Source organism: Salvelinus fontinalis, chromosome 27, assembly GCF_029448725.1.
Source record: "Salvelinus fontinalis isolate EN_2023a chromosome 27, ASM2944872v1, whole genome shotgun sequence".
Taxonomy (NCBI): Eukaryota; Metazoa; Chordata; class Actinopteri; order Salmoniformes; family Salmonidae; genus Salvelinus; species Salvelinus fontinalis.
In genome coordinates this window covers 5,072,062-5,088,662 of record NC_074691.1, presented here as the reverse complement: position 1 = coordinate 5,088,662, position 16,601 = coordinate 5,072,062, and the positions used below count along the sequence as shown (strand labels likewise).

Here is a 16,601-nt window from a genome sequence, read left to right as displayed (position 1 = left end):
CAAGGTTCACTACTCGGACCATTACTGTTTACAATCTATTTAAAGAGCATTGGTAATGCTGTAAAAAAAAAATATCATTTGTATGCAGATTTGTGTTCCATTGCTCTATCGGTTGGCCAAGCCTATTCCCATTTGAAGTCTGATTTTCTAGCACTGCAGAGGTCATCCCATAACCCAGATTTAAATGAATTTGTAATGACAAGTTTGAATGGTACACAAATTGAGCGAGTTCCTTCCTACAAATATCTTGGTATCTGGCTTGATGACAAACTGTCCTTTAAAAACCATGTCACTGAGCTGGTGAAGAAGTTGAAGTTCAAGGTTGGTTTCTTTTACAGAAACAAAGTGTGTCTGACTTTTGTTAATAGATATGACATTTTCCAGGCAAAATGTATGTCTATTTTAGATTATGTGGATATCATCTATATGCAGTGGCGACGCGTCATTAAGGGCAGGTGGGGCAGAGCAAAAATATATTTTTAAAAAGTGCCTGTTTTGCATGTATTTTGGCATTAATACGTGTCACATATCAGTTTGCAAACAATGTACCAAAAAAATCATTGAGATAATAAAGCCGCATACGAACACGGTCTCTTTTTTGCTTTCTTGAGTATGCCAGCTCCAAAATGCAGGTGTTTCAGCCTAGCTCAGTGCTTTCTGTTGTGGTGGGGCAGCCAGCGGAAAATACAGGTGTTGGTAATGTTCTCTAGTTGCGTCGTGATTGGCTCAGTGTTCTGTCACTGAGGGACACTACGTCACTGTAAAAGCTAGCTGACACTTGTTGTTAGTTCAACAGTGTTTCCAGCCAGTCGCATATTTGCTTCCAGGTTATTAAGCAAGCAGTAGGTCAAGAAGCAGTGCGACCTTCGCCGAGTCCTTAGGGGAGTTGCAGCAATGAGACAAGATTGTAACTACCATTTGGATATCACGAAAAAGGGAGTAACGCCATGTGCCAAAAAAGTTTGAATACATTAACCATGCTGTTAATCCAGCATGACTTCTGCTGCTTACAAAATAACTGGAAACTCGGAACTGGGAAATCTCAGACTTCAGTGAGTTCAAGACAACTGGGAACTCAGATAAAACTAGCTCCGACTGGGAAAATATGGGAAATGATTTTGAACGGTCATCCAACTCGGAATTCTAAGTCGGGATTTCGGTCCTCTTTCTAGAGCCCACAAGAAGGACCGCTGCGCCACCTTCCTGTTCAACTGAGCACAGCACAACAAGATGAGTCCAAAAATATATTGTATGCTGCTGCATAAATGATTAAATATGCCAGGGAGATATGTATACTGTAGCCAAGAAAGTAATACTAAGTGTATTTTGTTTAGTAATATTGTAAGAGCTTTCATTGTCTGCTTACATGCCCCCTTTATTTATCCTACGGTTCTAGCTTTATGTAGGCCCTAACAGTTTGTGGGCACCGTTTGTCACTGTTATAGTGCAATGAATGTATTGTTTAGTGTTGTGTTGTGGCTTTGCCGGCATGCACCCCCCCCCCCCCCCAAAAACATTGTTTGCGCCACCAATATTGACATGCTAAAATCACCACCGTCTGTATGCATGCAGCAGCATCTACACTTAAACCACTAGATTCTGTTTTCCATTGTGCCTTTAGGTTTATACGGTGATGGTAAAATAACTCACCATTGTGCTTTGTATGAAAAAGTGATTTGGCGGGCCTCTTTGTGTGTAAGAAGAGAACAGCATTTTCTCGTGTTATTCTACAATGCACTCATGCAGAAACTTGTCTCTATCATCATTATTTTAATTTAGACTGACAAATGACCAAACCCGGTCTCAGGCTTGGATAACATTGGAGGCCCCTTCGGTCTCCACAGAGTTGGGTAAACCTACTTTTAGTTTTTTTGCCCCCTTTATGTGGAACAATTTACAGATTATTAGATGATCTTGTCCCCCTTCTTCAGTTCAGAGTAATGATCTTTATTTTGATAAATGTGTCTGTTTTTCTTAGTGTTTTGTAATTTTGTATATTGTATCTGTTTCAAGTATTTATGCAGGGCTCATCTGTAAAAGAGATCCTAGTCTCAGTATGACTTCTCTGTTAAAATAAATATGAAAACCATATTTGTACATTTGTTTACTTAAATAACCTATTGCCTTTTCTTGTTGGCACAATAAAAGTGGCCAAAATTCAATGTCTTTGAGTTATCCACATTAAAATGTGGTCTTTTATTTTGAAGGTTTCAGCATTACCATACAAACTTGACGTCATCATTTGTGCTGCTGGCAGAGTACTGGTCTGGCATCTCCTGTTTCTTCAGTCTGGCTTTTGTTCATGTTTCTCCCATTTCAACAGACGGCCTGTCGATCAAGACCTATGTGTCCGCTCACGACACCCTTCCCTCTGCCCGTTACGCCAAGCAGCAGTGCTTCGACTGCAATCTGTGTCGGTGGAAGCTACGCCTTTAATCTGTTTATTCACGAAGATCACATGAACCCTTGGCTAAAAAAACTGATTTTGTAAAGGTAAGCCCAACACATTGAAATATGCATTACGTAATGTGCGTTGAGTGTAACGAGTTTTAAATGGTCAGTTTGTTCTTTAAAAATAAAAGTCCCCCGAAAGTGTTTCAAATGCGCGGTGGATTTCGAACGTAAGTTGTCATGATGTTCACGAGCGGTATTTAATGCTGAACTTTGCGTATATATTTGTTACACTGTGACCTCTGTTACCAGTAAGTAGACTGGTAATAAATCAGCACTTTGATGGGTTAGATCCAGACGTGGTCTATCAGGATACATTTTAAAACTACTTGTTAGCGCCTTCGGCGACCAGAAGTTAGCAAGACTAACGTTAGATTTGTCAATTCAAAATGGCCTCCCTTTACCTCTAGGTTTTTATGTTCGTGTCTAAAAAGTAAGTTAAAGAGGACAACACAAACAACATGTAAAGTAACTTATCGTGGTGGACCAAGTTTTGTTGTCTTATAATAATGTATGTTATACTGTTAAAAAAAAAAAAAAAAACTTTTTGACACAGTATTTGCCGCATACTGCAGTTATACTGCACTCTGACTGCAATATTTTTTCGTAAGGGATCATTTGACCTTTACACCAGTGGATGTAAACGATAAAACCTAGTAGCTCATGTTCAGTGTTTTCTTGTAACGTTTTTCAAATGTCCACCTTGCCACCCTCCAGGCCTCTTACATTGTCGAAGTGTTGAATAACCTGCACATACCGCTATTTCTACCAAACCATCATGCCTCCCTACTGTGGACGCTCCACCCATGTAAATGTTACTACTCCGTTTGCCTGACGTGGTCACAATGCTGCCATTACTGGCCAGATGACGAAGAGCTCTGGCTACATTCTAACATAGCAGTAAAATAATGATTCAGAAATGAGAGCGTAGGTAAACTGCAATTCAATTTTCTGCAATTACTGTGTCCAAAATACTGCAGTTGACTGCAACTACTAAACTGCAAACTTTAAGGGATAATATGTGGCCGAAAGGGCAGATGTTCATTTTATTTGGCAGTTATTTTTTTTCTTTTAAAATTGACATTTTTATAAGAAATAAAAAGCCCATCAGTCTATTAGGGTCCTCTTGGAGTTTGATGTCACTGTCAAAGCAAACACTGGAAACTCAACTGTCCAATAGGTTTGTTACTGCAATGCTGTGTACAAAGATGAAGTATTAAAATAAATCCAATCCACTTGAACATAATTTGTCCTGTGTAGATTTTTGTTGCGATTTGCCATACAAGAGGCAGCTGGGAGTTTATTCACCCTGGGAAATGCTCATAAATTGCTTCACGATTTGAGGTGTGGGGAATAAGTACATAGATGTAACTCTTTTTTTGAAACATAAATGTCATTCCACTTTCAGTAAGTCACTTCCACATTGCCCTAAAAACAATGTAACCTTCTCAAATGACTGCAAACGGGCAAGGAAGTGAAATAGCTGCCGCTGTGTGTCCCCTGACATGTGGTGTAGTTTTTAGTCACGCTGCAGAGGATGTGTCGGCTTGCATGCTGGTCAATGTCTCTACAGTGCTGGGATGTCGCTCTTGTGTCAGGTAGGCTAATCTCCCATGCCTTCATCTCAACCTTGACCTTCAATGTTATGTGTTATCCTTATAGCTAACGGTTGTTAATTAAGATTTTCTCCTGTGATCTTTGACTATCAAACAAATCCTATAATTTGCATAACAATTCCACCCTTCAACATTATATATTTTTTGCATTACGTATGTGGTTCTTAGTTTTTGCCTGCAACTAACAGTTGTTTGGTTTGGTAAACAAAATGATGCATACTGCCCTTCCCTCTTCCTGAAGCTCAAACAACCACACTAGGTTCTAACCCAATGCGATGTGACAAAAACAACTTGGCATTGAGGAGGTAAAGCGGGCATTTTATTAGCCTTTTCATAGTTCCTCAGCACCTGGTCCCAGTAGCTGAGTTGTAGTGCATCTTCCCCTCCCCCTCTGCACACACACGGGTCACCCAGTGACATTGGATGTAATGTGCATTGACATGCTGGAACTGTCATGTGTTGTCCCTGCTCTAGTTGCATGTTTGTCACTTTTAGGCTTCCGCAGCTCTGGTTGGCTGGCCGCCGTGGCTGGAGGCAAGTGTCCAACACTCGTCTCAGTTCTGGATGTATGTACAAAGTGCTGTTTAGCCATTTTCAGTGCGTGTCTGCCATTTTATTTGTACTCGGTGTGATATTTTGGGTTAATATTACTAATGCTCGCATCAGGAGTGGGTTATTTTCTTCTATAGAAGGCACTATGCTTGAATTGACAAAGGTCCAATTTCCACATCTTCGTGTTTCGCCTTTCTTGCAAATGGCTAAAACAAGTCTGTGTATGTATTTATTTTAGGGCTACAGTATGTACTTTTGAAAATGATTTACCAATACTGACATTGGTTGGAATATGCTCTTGACAGTTAACGAACAGTTTTTTTAGTTGATGTAACTCTTTGTCTGTAAACATTTATTTTTTTGAATCCCTGTCTTAAAAGGCATTTACTAAAATGTCATATTAGAAGATGTGGACGTTGTGCAAAGATAGTATCAGTTCAGACGAATGGCATACTGGCATTGTTCCTCTTTCTTTCCCTCTACTGTAGCACACAAACAGGTCTTGAACTTGCTATCTGTTTCAAAACTGGAGAGCTAGAGTGTGCTCCAATCACAAGAATTCTGGTAGCAAATTATATATTTTTTTATCGGTGTGGTGATCTAAGTTGGATGTTCCACTTAGCTGGCACCTTCCAGGTCTGTCTGAAAAGACCTGAAAGAGAGTTAAGAACAGAAGCAGTTGTTCAATACCACTTGATCATAACTCTCAGTTCCATTAGATTACACATAGGAGTCATTGGACGAAGGTGTCGTCTTTACAGGGGAGTTTTTTAAGAGCCCCAATGCTCAATCTGAACATTAAGACGTGTCGCTTGCAGTATGGTTTTGGAAGCATAAGGACCTTTCATATCAGCGAGAAATATATATATATTTTAAACTAGAATGCCGCTTAGTTTCGAGAGCTAGTTGTTCAGTGACGTACTGAAGCGATGCGCAAAAGGGGAACCCGCCTCGTGTATGTGCCTGTCCGTACCCGTAGGAAAGGTGAAGCAAAGTAAATGAACACAAGTACATTATTCATATCTTTGATTTTCAGGTGCACTCGGGTTGTGCATTTCATTCCTCGCATTAGCAAATTGTCATGACAACCTTTTGAAATCTTGATATTCTAGTATGTTTTATTAAGAAATCTTATTACAATAAGTAAATAGGGCTTGTGACATCTTTACAGAACAATACAAAACACTGAAATACTAAGCTTAACATGCTAAACAAGTGAATGGAAAAGGCTAATTATTTAAAAAGCTTAATATGTTCTAACCAAAGTCCAATTTGGCTCCACCCACAGGGGCAACATGTACTCCAAGGGCACCAAACGCAAGTTCTCTGACAGTGTGGACGCGGCGACGGACAACAAGGCGGTGTTGTACAGCCGCCAGCGCCAGTTCCTGCTGGACATGTCTCTGATCAAGCTGCAGCTGTGCCACATGCTGGTGGAGCCCAACATGTGCCGCTCGGTGCTCGTTGCCAACACGGTGCGCCACATCCAGGAGGAGATGACCCATGACGGTAGCTGGCAGTTGGTCACTGAGGCTTTCGGCGGCTCTGGCCCATCTGACCACCTGGTGGCCACCGAGGTTTTGTGTCGGTCATCGGCGCTGGAGCAGCAGGGCGGTGGGCCCAAGCTCTACTCGGTGATGGGCTACGATAGTTGCCGCGAGGAAGAAGTGGTAACGGATGAGGCTCTCTGTTCTGTGACAGTTGGCGACGGGGCCCTCTCGGGGACCATCGACCACTGCTGGGACAGGGCAGAAGTGAGAATGGCGGCGGTAGAGGACCGGGTCATCAAAGACTCCGGTTCGGAGGTGGAGGATGGGGCGATGTCTGGGGAGGGGGCTAAAACAGTGATGGGGCAGGTGTTTGGGACGTTCGAGATCAAAACTGGCGCCCCTGGGTCAGACCCGGCACTAGAGGAGCTGTTCTCAGCCGTTGATGCCTCGTATTATGACTTGGACACCATGCTCACAGGCATTCAGAGCACCCCCAAGATGGGGCCTTACAACCTTCTGGACAGCATGGCCTCCTCCCACGGCCCCGCGTCCAACTCCAGCTGTAGAACCGATCTCAGTGAACTTGACCACATTATGGAGATTATTGTCGGCTCATAGCTTACAGACGTAAAACTCGACTGTTTGGTTGAACGTGTGCCTCTGACTTTTTGTCTTGTATGTGTGAACATACAGTATCTACATTCCTTCCTCTGTATGGAAATTGAGTGATATCCATCTCCATGCAATGCCATTTTTTTATTATTTTTTTATCTTAGAGGTTAACGGTTTCTCAAGTTCACCATACTTATTTATTATGTTTACTTTGTATTTCAATATGTCCTCTTTTTGGTTTAAATTATTGTACCTATTACACTACATGAATTCAGAGCAGCACAACATTTACATTAATAATCTTTTTTTAAAGAAAATATGTCTAGTTAAACTATATATTTTTTACTGTAGAGACAGTCTGGGAATTGTTCCCGACTGTCTTTATTTTTTACATTTGTAAGCAAGAACGATTGCACAAAAGCTCAATGTGTGATTGGGGAGTCATTTACCTTGTTTTCACAGGTTTATCTTTGGTTGTGTCTTTGCGCTACAAGAGCAAATAGGCATTGTTGAAAAAATGAATTATGTTCCGTATGCTCACAATGTGATCTTGGTCTATGGTTTGGTGCTATATGCACTATATACAGTATTCCTTATAAACACTTGGCCTTGTTGAGCCAGACAGTTCCATCTTGCACTGCGGCTAGCTGTCACCTAGCATGTGGTGCCATCGGTTTGCTATTAAAGTTACACATGTTCTTATATTGTCTCCTTACAAGTGAATAATTATAATGGGTATATGTCTAATTTTCTGTTCTGACTTTGAAATGAATAAATAATCAAATGGTGATGTTAAACCTTGGCAATACTAACGGTTGCAGAAGCTGTTCACCTTTCAAACATCAATTGGTATTTTGTTTCTTGACTTTCTTTTTCGTTTCGTTTCTTACTTTTTTTTAAGTAATGACCTTGTTCAAACAACTGACGACGTGCAAAGAATTGTGCTTTTCAGCTGACCTGTTCCAACAGCGTTTATTTTTTATTTTTACCACGTTCAAAGCCTGCAGTCGGCCACAACATAAAATTGTGAGTAAACAACTGATTTCTGATTAAACAGCCATGAGGTGGGAGATACCATGTTTATTTTTCTATAATGAAGTACTATACACTTGACATACATGACAATGAGCTGGAGAAGATGATGCTTGTTATGAGTAAACTAGCAGTTTATACTATTTTTAATAAAGGTTCCAAAATCATAATATGAATGAATTGTGTGCTTATCCAGTATTTTGAGTTTTCCTGCCAATCTTTGAGCTTAAGAGCCCTTTTCTTATTCAAAACGATGTACGGCAGCTAAGCCAAACAATCACGTCTCTGATTTCAAATTTGTAGGATTTCCTGCTTATTAAAAAATGATTCCTGCTGCTGGCGATTTCAACTACTGACGTACCGCTAGGAATTCAGACACTGCAATGAATTCAGGGTCAGCTCTAACCAGGACTTTAATCCCAGTCCAATGTCAACCCAATACCTTAGCTGTTATGACAAGTTCCGGACCTCTTAATGAGGTTGCTCTTTAGGTTAAGGTCACTACACCCTTCCTTCGCACTTCTCTATCTCAAGCCCCTCACCGTTATACCAATACACCTGAGCCTCTTGACAAGGTTACCAGGTATTGGGTAATGTCGCTACAATCAAATGTCATCACAACCCAAGAACTAAGGACCTGATTTCAATGTTTTTATTTAACTAGGCAAGTCGGTTAAGAACAAATTCTTATTTACAATGGCGTCCTACCTCGGCCAAACCCTAACCCGGACGACGCTGGGCCAATTGTTCGCCGCCCTATGGGACTCACAATCACGACCGGTTGTGATACAGCCTGGAATCGTATCCAGGGTCTGTAGTAACGCCTCTAGGCTTTGTCGACAAACTCCCAGAAAAGTTATGTTACTCTTGTGGTATGTCATATTAAAGGCTCAGTGCAGTCAAAAACGTGATTTGCCTGTGTTTCATATATACCTTACATGACCAAAAGTATGTGTACACCTGCTCGTTCAACATCTCATTCCAAAATCATAGGCATTAATATGGAGTTGGTCCCCCCCTTTGCTGCTATAACAGCTTCCACTCTTCTGGGAAGGCTTTCCACTAGATGTTGGCACATTGCTGCAGGGACTTGCTTCCATTCAGCCAAAAGAGCATTAGTGAGGTCGGGCACTGATGTTGTGCGGTTAGGCCTGGCTTGCAGTCGGTTTTCCAATTCAGCACAAAGGTGTTCGATGGGGTTGAGGTCAGGGTTCTGTGCAGGCCAGTCAAGTTCTTCCACACCGATCTTGACAAACCATTTCTGTATGGACATCGCTTTGTGCATGGGTGCTTTGTCATGCTGAAAGAGGAAAGGGCCTTCCCCAAACTGTTGCCACGAAGTTGGAAGCACAGAATCGTCTATAATGTCATTATACCGGACTCGCTAAATGTACAGTAGCCCTTATCCAGCTATCTAGTTAGCTAAACACTCATTTAAATAACGGAAGCAGGGTGCAGTTTTGAAAGTTTACTTGAATCACATTTTGAAACTGCAACAAACAAGAAAGTACATGTTTTTAGTTACAGTAGTATAGAGCACAGAATGGCTTACACATTAACTGCACTAAATAAGGAATGAGTACTCAATCTAGATTCAAATATAAAATAAAGTTACTAGAATGCAACTGTATTCTTGATATTGCTCAGCTAGGTGTCCCTAGGGAGAAATAGCACTGAAGCAAAGTTGTTAACAGCTAACTCAATTCTTCATCTTTTACAGAAACATGAAAATTGTGACAAACTTTTATCTTGTGTTAATAAACAAATGTACTTAGACATTGCGTCTTACAAAGCTTAAGAAGGACTGTAAACTACTCTGTCACACTTGCACATCTTACACATTACTTGACTTCGGAAACTGCTTCCTGTCACATGACACAAACAGGTCAATTCTACACTGCTGCACTTAAACTGACACTAGGGGGTGCTAAACAACTAACAGGTCCAAAACACTCCCTGCCTGGCGTCTTTAACAATCCCACATAAACCTAACTCTGACCACTGAGGGTTTCTGAAGAAAGAAGGAAAACCACTTCGGAGGTAGGCCGAGAGAAGTAGTTCCCTCCTTGACAACACTCACGTTGACTTTCCTCACCATCCCGTCCCGGCTGGGAAGGATCTTCACAATGATGGCCATAGGCCATTCATTTATTTTAGCCTGACTGTCCTTCATTAAGACAACATCCCCTTCTTTAAGATCTGGCCTCTTGTCCTGCCACTTGCATCGGCTCTGCAGCGTGTAGAGATACTCCTGCCGCCACCTGTTCCAAAAGGTGTCCGCTAGACTTTGTACCTGATTCCCCTCTTGCTTGTAGAGTCCTACTCCCCAAACTTGGCTGGTGGAGGAGGGGGGACGCCAGTCTTCTGGGTCAAGAGCATAGCTGGAGTGAGGATGAGGGGTGATTGTGGGTTTGAAGATACTGGGATGAGATGCCTGGCATTCATCACAGCAGTGACCTTGGTAATCAGTGTTGTCAGGACTGTGTAAGGTGTGATGAGCCACATTTGAGGAACATGCAGTCGAGGATACGACGTTCAATGCCAATCATCCACTCCCATGCACCACCCATTTGGGATGAGTGAGGTGGGTTGAATATCCAGGTAGATTTCTGTTCTTGGAGATACCTCTACTTGCTTTCTGAATTGGAGCTTGATCCATCCATCCTCAGGTCTCAGCAAGCACCAACAAAGTTTGTTCCGCAATCTGAATGTATCTGCTTTGCTATGCCTCTGAGTAGAATCTTCTCAGGGCGTTTATAAAGCTGGAAGCACTTTGTGATTCAATTACTTCTATGTGTTCAGCTCTTGTGCACAAGAACATCACCGCCCACCTTCTGCTATTGGCGTGTCCTCCTCTGGTGTGGCGTGAGACCACCTCCCATGTGCACAAGAGCCGAAAACGTCCACACCTACGTAAGTGAAAAGTGGTGCTACCTATAGCCACTCAGCTGGCAGTTCTGCCATCTGCTGGAGTTCCCATGGAGCTAATTGCACGGGACACACTTGAAGACTGCACCACACCCTTACATGTTACAAGTGTTGCAAAATAAATGTACACATACATGTTATTCAATCATTGCACCCACATTGCTCGAACATGTCAACTAGCGTCTGTGTAGCCAGGCGCTAAAATAGAACTTGGTTCTATTTGTGATGCTCGATGTACTGCAAGTCCTGCCTCTCCCATCTCCTCATTGGTTTATAGGAGCATATACTCATGTGGGTGATTGAGAGGTGAACTGAGGCCAACACTCCAGTCGGTTGTGGTAATGCACCTTAAAGTTGGTTGCCAACCGGCATATAAAGTCCGAAGAAGAATAAGAAGCCTGAAGGATGAGAGATTATTAGAAACAAACTCGGTTCACCCTTTTATCTGTGGATTAATTGTCGGAGTAGAGGACCTTGTGCATTTCAGGTAGAATAACAACCCAATGTTTATATCCCAGGACAAATTAGCTAGCAACAGCAAGCTAGCTAGCTAAATTACCATAAATGTTTAATGCTTTTCGACCTGTCCCCAAATGAAATAGTTGGTTCAGAGTTTGTTTTGATATTTCAATCTGCGTGTCTGGTGTGGGGGGACAATTATTATTATTATTTTTTTAATCACCTTGCGTGCAATGGCGGAAGTTCGCACGCTTTCAGTCTGGTCAGCTTGTTAGCTCCAACCAACCAGAGTCCATCTGCTCGAATGGCACCCTATGTGGAGCGTCTCCCTTGATGCTTCACAGCCTCATGGTGGTGACCTGGAATTATGATGGGGTTTACATTGTTTGTTCCTAATTTAGATTGCTTGATTTGGCCTCCAACTCTGAGCAGTCCGTCACTGTCAACGATAGTATGCAGCCTTCGTTGTTAGGCGGAGCAGTACAAGGGGACCCAAGAGCAGATTCAGACAAGGAAACAGGGATGAATGAATCATGGTATTTATTGTAACACAGGGAGAGACAGAGTGCAGATCCGGGGAAGCTCAGATGAGTTGTAGGCAACCAGATGCGGAGGCTGAGATTGGAGTGAGCTGGGTTGGGACAGGGTAAACAGGTCCAGAGGGGAATCCAAGGGAGTGGTGGTGAGCTGAATCCAGAACAGGGTAGCCGGGTGGTGAGATGTTGAACAGGAGACAGGAAACAGAGTCAGAGTGGAAAAACTGCAATGAGAGGATAAACAGCACCAGGCAGGGAAACAGGCACAGCAGGATACATGATTTTAAATAAGAACAAACAGCTAGAAGCATGACTGACTGAATGGAGATTACGATCTGGCAGACTGAAAGTGGCAGGACTGAGTATTTGTATGGGTCTTGATTATGGAACAGGTTGCAGCTGGTGGGGATCTGCTCTGACTCCAGCACATCTGTCTCCAATCACACGAGAGAGAGAGAGTGTACTGGGGGAATGGCTGCAGGTCAAGGAGACACCGGATGTCCACTAGGGAGTGTGGCAGGAGCAGATGTGACAGTACCCCCCCCCCCCCCCCCCACTACGGGCACCACCTGTATTGGAGGTATGGGAATCATGTAGAAGGGATGGGTCCAGAATGTGATGACGGAGCATCCAGCAGCGCTCCTCAGGCCCGTATCCCTCCCAGTCCACTAGATACTGCCAACCGAAACCCCAACGGCGCACATCCAAAAGCCGCCGGACGGTATAGGCAGGATGGTCATTGATGAGCCAATGGGGTGACTGGAGCAGACTGGTTTAATCAAAGACATGGAAGGTGGGGTGGATTTTGAGAGAGTCTGGGAGTTTCAGATGCACAGCAGAGGGGTTAATGATACGATCAATCTCAAATGGACCAATGAATCGGGGCTAGTTTTCTGGAAGCCACTTTCAAGGGCAAGTCCTTACACGGGAGCCATACTTTTTGGACTGGAATGTAGACTGGAGCAGAAGCACGGCGACGGTTAGCTTGGGATTGGGTCCTGGTGGAGTCACGGTGAAGAGCAGCCCGGGCCCTCCTCCAGGTGCGATGACAACGGTGCATGTGGTCCTGGACTGAGGGCACCGCTACCTCGACCTCTTGGGCAGGGAACCTGCTCTGTCTTGCCGTTAGCCTGGGGGTGATATCCAGATGAAAGGCTAACATTAATACCAAGCGCTGAACAGAAAGCTCTCCATACCTGGGATGTAAACTGGGGTCCCCTGTCAGAAACGATGTCAATGTGGATGCTATGCAGCCGAAACACATAGGATACCAGCAGGTCCGCAGTCTCCCTTAAGGAAGGAAGCTTGGAGAGGGGAATGAAGTGAGCCGCTTTGGAAAATCTGTTGATAATAGTGAGGATGACTGAACTACTGTTAGATGGGGAAGGCCAGTGACAAAATCCAGAGCTATGTGTGACCAGGGGCGACTGGGTATGGGAAGAGGGCGAAGAAGACCGGACATAGGTTTGGTGGAGGTTTTGTTCCGGTCAAAGACCGAGCAGGCTGAGATTAATTCCAGAGAGTCTTTCTCCATGGTGGGCCACCAAAAATCGCTGACGCAGGAAGGCGACAGTCCGGTTCATGCCAGGGTGACAGGTGAGGTGATTAGAATGGGCCCACTGAAGAACTTCGGAGCAAACTGAATCTGGCACAAACAGCGCCTTACTAGGACCGTTACCTGGGACAGGCTGGTTCTACTGAGCCTGGAGAACTGAACTCGATCTCCCAGCAGACAGCGGCAACGATGCAGGTGGATAGCATAATGGTCTCTGGCTCAGAACCTGTGTTGTCTGCGGTGAACTGACGGGATAGGGCATCAGGCTTGGTATTCTTAGATCCGGGGCGATAAGGGAATGGAAAATTGAATCTTCCGAAAAACAATGCCCACCTGGCCTGCCGAGAGTTCAGACGTTTGGCGGTCTGGATGTAGGATATGTTTTTGTGATCTGTCCACACAATGAAGGGGAGAACCGAACCCTAACCAGTGACGCCACTCCTCAAGAGCCAGCTTCATGACCAGAAGTTCCCGGTTACCTTTCTCAAAATGTATCTCTGCAGGTGAGAGCTTGCGGGACAAGAAGGCATATGGATGGAGCTTCTGATCAGAGGGTGAACGTTGAGACAGAACCACACCTACCCCGGTGTCGGAAGCATCCACCTCGAGGACGAACTGGAGTTCTGGGTTTGGCTGGGTAAGGATTGGAACGGAAGTGAAGGGGTGCTTGAGTTTCCGGAACACTGCCTCTGCCTTAGGGGACCAGTGGAACGGAGGTGAGAGTGGTGAGAGGAGCTGCCAAACGACTGTAGTCATGGATGAAACTTCTGTAAAAATGGGCAAACCCCAGGAAATGCTGTAACTGCTTCATATTCGCGGGCACAGGCCACTCTGACTGCCCTAACCTTGGCATGGTCCTTCGTAGCTCTCCTTGAGCAATGATGTTATCCAGGAAGGACACAGAGGAAACATGAAACTCACATTTCTCAGTCTTGACAAATAGCTTATTCTCCAACAGCCGTTGGAGGACTCGGTGAACGTGTTGCTTGTGAGCCTGTCCTTGGTCCCACTTGGCCTAAACCCAGTAAAAATGCAGAGCGCCAAATTCAAATATATTACTATAAAAATCCAACTTTCATGAAATCACACATGAAAGACACCAAATTAAAGCTACACTTGTTGTGAATCCAGCCAATATGTCTGATTTCAAGAAGGATTTACGGCGAAAGCACACCAAACGATTATGTTAGGTCAGTAGATGCCACAGAAAACAGCCATTTTTCCAGCCAAAGAGAGGAGTAACAAAAAGCAGAAATAGAGATAAAATTAATCACTAACCTTTGATGATCTTCATCTGATGACACTCATAGGACTTCATGTTACACAATACATGTATGTTTTGTTCGGTAAAGTTCATATTTATATCCAAAAATCTGAGTTTAGGCGTAACGCTACTGTCTCACTTGGCAAAAACCCAGTAAAAATGCAAAGCGCCAAATTCAAATATATTACTATAAAAATCCAACTTTCATGAAATCACACATGAAAGACACCAAATAAAGCTACACTTGTTGTGAATCCAGCCAACATGTCTGATTTCAAGAAGTGGTAGGTGGTAGGCATGTTGTGTAAATCAAATGACACAAACCTCCCCACAATTTTTAACATTTTTATTCAAGGATGTAAGGCAACAAAATAGGAAAAAATGCCAAGGGAGCGAATACTTTCGCAAGTCACTGTATTCAGACACTTCCCAGTTACCATGCAACCAGGAAGAGAAATGTCTCTCTCAGCTGCCCCTCAGGCATGGGAAGATTCCATTTTCTCTCGATCCCAATGACAATCCTCCTTCAGTACAGGCAACAGATAAATGCATTTTACACATCAATCTCTTCCTAATACATTTACTGGGCAGGCGGAGGAGTACAGGAATCGGTGTCTCCATTTGCCCACTCCCCACTCCACGTTCAGGGGAAAAGTCTAACGTTCTTCAGAGGGAATTCCAGACGCTCCCACTGTGTTAATTGTTTTCTTAGAGGGGGAGACAGACAGGTCAGACATTTTCAACACAGACCGTGGCCCCAGTGTCCACCAAGAATGTAATGACAAATTCAAAACAACAGAAATCCCATAATTATAATTCCTCAAACATACATGTATTTTACACCATTTTAAAGATACACTTGTTGTAAATCCAGCCACAGTGTCCGATTTAAAAAAGGCTTTACGACGAAAGCACACCAAACGATTATTCACAGAATAACACAGCCATTTTTCCAGCCAAAAAGAGGATTCACAAAAAGCTGAAATATAGATCAAATTAATCACTAACCTTTGATGATCTTCATCAGATGACACTCATAGGATTTCATATTACACGATACAGGTATGTTTTGTTCGGTAAAGTTCATATTTATATCCAAAAATCTGAGTCTACATTGGCGCCTTACGTTCAGAAGTTCCAAAGCATCCTTTGATTTTGCAGAGAGCCACATCAATTTACAGGAATACTCATAATAAACATTGCTAAAAGATACAACTGTTATGCATGGAATTTTAGATGCACTTCTCCTTAATGCAACCGCTGTGCCAGATTTCAAAAAAGCTTTACGAAAAAAGCAAACCATGCAATAATCTGAGTCGGCGCTCAGAGCCCAATCAAGACACAAATATATTACATTTACATTTAAGTCATTTAGCAGACGCTCTTATCCAGAGCGACTTACAAATTGGTGCATTCACCTTATCCGCCATATTATGCAGTCAACAGAAATCAGAAGTAACATTATAAACATTCACTTACCTTTGATGATCTTCATCAGAATGCACTCCCAGGAATCCCAGTTCCACAATAAATGTTTGTTTTGTTCGATAATGCCCATCATTTATGTCCAAATTCCCCCTTGTTGTTCTAGCGTTCAGTACACTTTCCAAACTCACGACGCGCGGGCAGGTCCAGCGGAAAGTACGGACAAAAAGTCCAAAAAGTTATATTACAGTCCGTAAAAACATGACAAACGAAGTATTGATTTAATCTTTAGGATGTTTTTAACATAATTCTTCAATAATGTTCCAGCCGGAGTATTCCTTTTTCTTCAGAAGTGCGATGGAACAGAGCTCGCTCTCAGGTGAACGCGCATGGTCAGGGCATGTTCAGGTCATGATAAACCTGACTCATTCCTCTCTCCTTCGGCCCCACTTCACAGTAGAAGCATCAGACAAGGTTCTAACGACTGTTGACATCTAGTGGAAGCCTTAGGAAGTGCAACATTACCAATATCCCACTGTATCTTCAATAGGAGCTGAGTTGAAAATCAACCAACCTCAGATTTCCCACTTCCTGGTTGGATTTTATCTAAGGTTTTTGCCTGCCATATGAGTGCTGTTATACTCACAGACATCATTCAAACAGTTTTAGAAACTTCAGAGT

General features: G+C 43.2%; 1 protein-coding gene across 3 annotated transcripts; it reads left to right on the top strand.

The window, feature by feature from the left end:
• Positions 1-2,210: 2,210 nt before the first annotated feature.
• LOC129824895 (cell division cycle-associated protein 4-like) lies at positions 2,211-7,929 on the top strand. 3 transcript variants are annotated; one of them, XM_055884446.1, is made up of 3 exons: positions 2,211-2,493; positions 3,968-4,049; positions 5,908-7,929. In XM_055884446.1, the coding sequence occupies exons 2-3, from the start codon at positions 4,003-4,005 to the stop codon at positions 6,725-6,727; spliced, it is 867 nt and encodes a 288-aa protein (XP_055740421.1). In that variant the 5' UTR covers positions 2,211-2,493; positions 3,968-4,002; the 3' UTR covers positions 6,728-7,929. The 3 variants fall into 3 exon arrangements, with proteins under 3 accessions (XP_055740421.1, XP_055740423.1, XP_055740422.1); XM_055884448.1 differs by lacking the exon at positions 3,968-4,049 and having other exon boundaries at positions 2,218-2,493; XM_055884447.1 differs by lacking the exons at positions 2,211-2,493; positions 3,968-4,049 and adding an exon at positions 4,059-4,633.
• Positions 7,930-16,601: the final 8,672 nt, after the last annotated feature.

Bases quoted from the DNA above. Each gene is read 5' to 3' on its own strand.
- LOC129824895 (XM_055884446.1), top strand. From the start codon at position 4,003: ATGCTGGTCAATGTCTCTACAGTGCTGGGATGTCGCTCTTGTGTCAG. The intron at 4,050-5,907 runs GTAGGCTAATCT...CTCCACCCACAG, and splicing joins GGATGTCGCTCTTGTGTCAG to GGGCAACATGTACTCCAAGG.